Source organism: Scatophagus argus, chromosome 20 (genome assembly GCF_020382885.2).
Source record: "Scatophagus argus isolate fScaArg1 chromosome 20, fScaArg1.pri, whole genome shotgun sequence".
Taxonomy (NCBI): domain Eukaryota; kingdom Metazoa; phylum Chordata; class Actinopteri; family Scatophagidae; genus Scatophagus; species Scatophagus argus.
In genome coordinates, this window is record NC_058512.1 from 12202798 (window position 1) to 12209677 (window position 6880).

Here is a 6880-nt window from a genome sequence, read left to right on the forward strand (position 1 = left end):
AAAAAATCTTACCAAAAATAATTAGTAAGAATTATAAGATAATAAATAATAAATAATAAGAATTATGCTACTTACTGCACATTTTAAGCAAGACCATAAAAAATGCAGGTATGCCTAATAACTAACTCATCATTAAGTTTTTACAAAACATGCACACCACTCACTCATATTAGCTCTGGCCAGCAACTGTTTTCATGTACATATGGATACATGAGTCTTGCATTTAGACAGACAGTTATGACAATCCAAATTAACATTAGAAGACATCAGGATATAGTAAAGAACACAGAGGCTTTTATTAACGTGTTGTTTGTTTGACAAGAAACAGAATTTAATTCCACTAAAAAAAGTATCTTGGAAGAAAGACTCAAAAGGAAATCTATTCCCAACAGAAGAGAGATAACGTTTTGGAGAGAAAATGTCTCTTCATTCAGCAGACAGGGTGACCTAATCTGAATCATTCCGTACATCTGCAATGTCCTGTGGAAAAAGGGAAGCAACAATGAACAAGGATATATGACAAAATGGACTTTATTGTCAGTAATAGGTTTTAAATAAATGCCGTTACTCTAGTATCACGTCCAGTTACCAGTTTCTGGTCCTTATTGTCTCGAGTGTCAGTAGCTGTGGCTTCAAAGTCATGGATAGGAAGTGTGGACATCCAGCTGACCATGGAACCCTCCTGCAACTCTGTCTCAACAATGGTAGGGTAGATGTATGCCTCCTTGAAGGTCTTGATTGCCTCTTCCTCGCGGTCCCATTCCAGACGCTCATGCAGCCCATCCCCTCCAAATCGTTTGTTGTACCGGTCAAAGTGAACCCTTTCCAAGACCAGACCCAGTCCTGGAGCTTTGGGCACATCCACTTTCTCCTGTCCCCAGCTCTGTTCTATCACATCCTCCTTCGCATAGCCCTTTATCACTGCAATCACCAGGCCAATCATCTTGCGGATTTGGTGCAGCATAAAGCTCTGGCCTCGCACAGTGATCACTGCAAATTCATTATTGCTGCAGATGAAAGGCTCTCCGCAAGACATCTCTGTGATGTAGCGGCGAGCACTAGGGTCATTTGGAGCCTTTTGAGAGGTGAAGTTGTGGAAGTTATGTGTGCCTTTGTAGAGAGCAAACAGGCGGTTCACCCTCTGAATTGTCTCTGGCTCAAGGCGAAAGTCTGCTTTATTCCCAGTATCATAGTCTTTTGGGGAGAAGGCCACTGTTGGAAGCATATAAGAGTATGTACGTGCATCACAGTTGTTTTTGGAATTGAAACTCTGGGTCACTCGCTTAAGGCCTGTTGGAGCAAAAGTAAAAGTTAATTGCTGAATTCTGCAATCAATAAAATTGGATTATGAGAAATAATTTGCGTCAACATTAATTTAAGGCAAATTCTATCATTTAACATTCATCATACTATCATCCAAAATAATACAAGTTATCAAAAAACAATATCTCACCGAGTACTCTGATCTGCGGTGGCAGATGCTCATTGATTTTTTCAATGAGATCATCAATTAACCGCAGCTTTAGAGAGACCACTTGACCAGCTGCAGATACACCCTAAAGAAATTCAAAACACCAAGACAGTTTGACATAATCACACAGTGGTAATAATTGTGTGAAAACTTTTCTCATGGCTTGTTAAACTATAATAATACTTTATATCACAGTTGTGACAACAATTATGTGTCAATACAGTGAATACCCGATCTGCTCTGAAATGTATTACCACTGTGCTAACTGCATACAGTCGTACCTTATCTGTTCTGGCACATCTTTGGAAAGACATCTTCTTCATATCATCGCCATGGTTTTCTGGAATACAACCAGATTTAATAAGTGCAGCGACCAGATCGTCTTCAATGGTCCTAAACTGAGAGGATCCAGGGTTTCTCTGAAACACAGAAAAGACTTCAAATTTAGCAAGATGTAACAAAATTAAGTGTGGAGAACCGAGAGAGCAAAGAAGATACAGTACGCACTTGCATCCCATAGTATCCCTTTCCAGAGTACGCCATGAGGAGGACCACTTTCTTTTTGGGATATTTCTTTTCATCTTCAGTGTGTTCCCCCTCTGCTTTTATTCTCTTTGTAGCCTGAACCATCTCAGGTGAGTTTTCATTTTCCTCGTTGGCTCTTTTCTGCTGCTTGGCAGTCTGCTCATCTCTGGATTCTTCACTCATATTGCAAAAGAACTTACAAAAGCCCCCTGCAAGAATAGCACGAGCATCATGTTTTAATGAGAAACTAGACATTAAGTAGTACATCATGTTCCATAAGCTTGTACGTGTCAAATGACTTGCATCCATTTTGCAAAAAATAAAACTTGTGAACAAAAAAGTATCTAAAAATCCTAGGAAAACACAGAACTAAACTCATCTACAAGTGGTACAGAAAATTAATAGATGGATGGATGGATGGACAGACTCATCCACAGTTTGTAGGGTAGATAAATTCAGCCACATTGTCTTTAATAAGTTGCCTTACCGTTTCTCTCTGATGTCGGTCTCCTCTTAACTAAGGCACTCAATAGCGGTCGAATTTTAAGCATATCAGGCTGAGCCTGTTCATGGAACTAAAAGATGCAAACTTGCATATCAGCTGAGGAAGCTATGGAAGCTAACGCGGAGCAGAACAAAATATTCAGATAAAATTAACTTTAATAATCCGTTGACGAAATATAGCCTGCTAAAAACGTATGTCAGTCTTTAAACCAAAACTGTACTGACTGTGCTTCTATATATATATATGTATTTATAAATAAAGTGCAAACTGTACCCTAACTGTTGCTAACAGTTAACGTAGTAGATGCGGCAAGCAGGGAACACACACATGGCCAACGTTAACTTTGACCTCTAATGTAAATATCGCGAGATTCGCATTGTTTTCTCTTCCGCATACGTCACTGTAAGAGATAAATGAGCTATGGTATGGTCTGTAAATGTGTTCTTGTCCTTGTTCATTTGGACTGAAACTTTTTGAATTTTACATTCGCATATATGAAACATTGTACTTTTCAACTTTTAAATGTGGCCTTTTATGAAGTCTCCTAATGTAAACAACTGAAAAACCGAAAACTATGTGTGTGTGACCACTATTATAGTCTAACAAATTTGTAGCATAAAAACAGTGTAAGGTCAACTCTCAGAGACCTGTTGATATGAAAGTCAGTTTAGCATGTAATAATAATAGTTTCATGTGTTTACATTTAGCAAAGGAATGTCATAAATGACTAAGGGCACCACATTCAGCCAAATACAGTTTGTTTGTTTTAATTGTTTTTAAATACACATGGACCCAAATTTACCTCTCACAGTAAACTGAATGTTGATATGCTCAGGACAGGATGGGATTTTTTCTCTGGTTCGTTTCAGGCTGAACATTGCTCTTTATAAGCTTCCTGTCTAATTTTGGCCAGTATCTGCTCAGTCATGGTTCTGCTTCCCAGTTCTTTAAAGTAGGGGGAACTCTATGGACATATTTGAATGAAAGAAGCACTCACATCAAAAGCTTTATTTTGGACTCTGGACTCTCTTTTGCTATAGTTACTGCATCAGCACCAAAAATCACAGCAATGTAAAACAGCACAAGTGTAGAAACATTTATGATGTGTTTACAGGTTACAGTTAAGAGAAAGTATAGCATTCAGCCTCTGTAAATGTTTCACTCAAGCGTATTTGTGATTGGACAGTGGATTCGAATACCGTGAGCTTTTATAACGTGTCACTATGCGTTTCCGACTGTAGGGGGCGCCAAAGACAACCGAATTTCACATTACAGAGAAATTTCTTGATTCTAGTGAACCAACAGGGAGCAATCACAGCAAAGAGCTTTGTTGCATAAGTTGAAATGAAAGCGCTATTGGCAGCAAAGGGAAAGCTGTTTCGAAGAACAGGTTCTGCCTGAACCTTCCACAAGGACTGTATGAAATTATCTGAACAATACCTATATTTATTTCCAGTATATAATGAATTCACACGGAATTCAGATGTACAAATGTTTTCTTAATTATTTTCAATTAAATCACAGAAAAAGGTCCTCAGATTATAACGTGTAGAACACTTTTTGTTTGAATGTCATTGCTGGAGCAACTTTATAACAATAAAGTTTTAATGTTTGAGACAGGAAGTGCCAATATTCCTAAACCCAACGTATTGACTGAGTATTTTGAGTTTTGACTAAAATTTTAATGCAAGTAGTTTTCACTTGAAAAGAAAAACATTACTGAATATATACAAACAAATCACAAGTGAAATTCATAAGTGAATAACTGAATCTGCAGCTATGACAGCAAATTATACAAGAGATGAGCAGAAATTTAAATGTTAACATTTTTATTGATACTTATTGACTTAATGCATATGATCTATTGCATATGTTCAATATTTTAATATCTTTGGGAGCAATTTAGAGTGTCCAATTGCTGAGGAAAGAGGGAGGAAACCTGAGGAATCTAAGTAACCTGTGGTGAAGATAACCTGAACAATGTCCACTGCCCATTGACCTCCTCCACTGGTCTTTAGCTCTCAACAGATGCCAGTGCAGGAGATGCTCATTTGAACGTGAAGGTGCAATAAAGGCCTTGGAGATAACTGTGCCCACAGAGGAGAAGAACCTGCAGATGATGGTGCTTTATTTTGTTTGTGCCATCAGGTGCTCTGCAGAGCTTCACTTGGGTTTTTGGTGATATGTCAATTAGCATTTGGGGGCAATTTAAAGTGTCACCCTATAGATCACTCATTTTTATCAAGTGTGTTTATTTTTCATTGAAAATGATGCTCAGGCCCAGAGCAAACAATAAGGGTCCTCCCCCACTTTTGGACAAATGATAAATTTGTGAAGTGCATTTAACACTTAAAAGTACTCATACTGGGCACAACTTTGCCTTTACAAACGTCCATCTTTCCAAAGCTTCCTGCCTCCTGTCTTTTCTTGAGAAATGACAAATTCTTTTATTGCTAATGTCAGTATTGAATCAACGGTGACTGCCTCCATTTCACACAGTTGACTTTTTTTTGTTTGTTTGTTTTTTGTATCATCAAGTAATCTTTGACAATGAAATTCCTGCTTCCAATCAGCAGCATCTCTGCAACACCACACTTCTTACACAGGTCCACACAGGTCGTAGGACTACTTCTTTCCCCACCCTTTTGCAGCCGTTTTATTCAGAAACATTAAAGCGAGCAACTAGCCACTCATCATAATTTGCTGTGACTCATAAATGTAACACATGTGCTTAAAGACTTGAATCAAATTATAATGCTGAAGAGGTTCAGTACTTCCAGAGCAGAGATGTTTATTTCTTTCTCAAGGACAAAGCAACAACAAGGGCTTCTGGTTGCCAAGAGGCCAAACCCTGAAACTTTTCATCCTGAGATGCCCTTAGAATGCACACTTGCACATTTTCATAGCACCTTATAAGGTGACCAACTAGTTTTCTGCTGAAAAGCCAATGCCAAACATAGACATGCTATGGGGAAAGAGCCCCAGGTGCCACAATCCCATATCACGCAAGGCATGTGTTCATTTTTCCAACAAATGCTGGTCTTATTGGACACTGCAGAGTCTAAATGTAACAGTGATTCTTCAAGACTTGTAATGCAACTGGTACAGTTTTGGTGGAAGAAACATCTCAGAATAGGAGTATTATATTAGTTAAATTAGAATATCAAAGCTTTGCGTAACTTTCTCTTGGATAGTAGCAAACAGGGGGGTGAATGAGTGTAAAATTGTAAAATTAAAAAAACTGAAATAGCTGTATGCAGAGTTTTCACTTCACAGATGGTGATTGTAAACATATGTTGTCCTACTCAGATGCCCAACAATAACCTCAAATTATATGGTTCAACTGACAAAAGAGTCTCTTAACTCTGTGGATATATAACATATTTTCTTTTCCTCTGTTGCAAACTCACTCAAAATTTCATATATCCCCCTGAGACATAAACAAAGCCAGGTTTGTTGTCCCTGAGATATCTCAGCTGAAGTCACACAGAAAGCAATGAGCGTTACTAGTCTGACTGCAATGAAGGATTCACCAGTCTCCAAACAGAGTGAAGTGGCCTCACAGTGAACCATTAAACATCCAGCAGAAGCAGACCTAAACCTTTCTGCAGCACACACACTCACTTCAACTCCAACGTAATGTGAGCTGGCCACAGTATTTTCTTCCAAGGACAGAGCCACAGCAGACCTTTGATCAGATTGGAAGGAAACCAGCTGCCTCTGCCACCACCCACACTATAGCAAATTAATTATTTCATTAATTACTGACAAAGAAATCCAAAGCTGTAAGAGCTGTTACCCTACTGGCTGAGTTATATAAGCTGTTAAAAACAGAAGTTTTCATGTTTGTCAATTATCAAAAGGGAATGTAGCAACCTCATTTGCAAATAATAAAATATGGTGTAAATGAATGAGATTGAAAGAAAGAGAAACATCACAGTTAACTTTGTTTTACATTTTAATTTACACAGTACCATGGTAACACGGCAACTGCAGTTGCTCTTAAACATTATGTTTTGTAATCTTTTGCGCAACAAATCTCTAATTCTGAAGAATAATAACAGAGTTCAGGCTTGAAACCACCACATGAATTATTACCTTTTTAGAATTAAGCACATTTTGATGCTACAACCAAGAGATGCATTTCTGCCTTGTGATAACTTTCACCCTTCTGCTGTTTTAGACATTGTGTTCAGTTTTCAGCAACATGTGAAACAAGAACAGATCGCTACGTGCTCAGCTTGAAACTGCTCTTACAATTGATCCATTTTGTGATTGTACACAATACTTAAATTTTGAAGGTTCATCACACTGCAGTGGTAACAGAGATGAGCCTGAATCGTCTTTAAGTTAGGGTAACTTACCGTAAGTAAATTTAG

General features: G+C 38.1%; 1 protein-coding gene across 3 annotated transcripts; it reads right to left on the minus strand.

Annotated features, from left to right (window-relative positions):
• Nucleotides 1–272: 272 nt before the first annotated feature.
• Nucleotides 273–2843, minus strand: pus1 (pseudouridine synthase 1). 3 transcript variants are annotated; one of them, XM_046375909.1, is made up of 6 exons: nucleotides 2484–2843; nucleotides 1979–2205; nucleotides 1753–1890; nucleotides 1454–1556; nucleotides 569–1290; nucleotides 273–480 (listed from the first exon to the last, which is right to left on the minus strand). In XM_046375909.1, the coding sequence occupies exons 1-6, from the start codon at nucleotides 2545–2547 to the stop codon at nucleotides 448–450; spliced, it is 1287 nt and encodes a 428-aa protein (XP_046231865.1). In that variant the 5' UTR covers nucleotides 2548–2843; the 3' UTR covers nucleotides 273–447. The 3 variants fall into 3 exon arrangements, with proteins under 3 accessions (XP_046231865.1, XP_046231866.1, XP_046231867.1); XM_046375910.1 differs by having other exon boundaries at nucleotides 590–1290; nucleotides 2484–2842; XM_046375911.1 differs by having other exon boundaries at nucleotides 2775–2829.
• Nucleotides 2844–6880: the final 4037 nt, after the last annotated feature.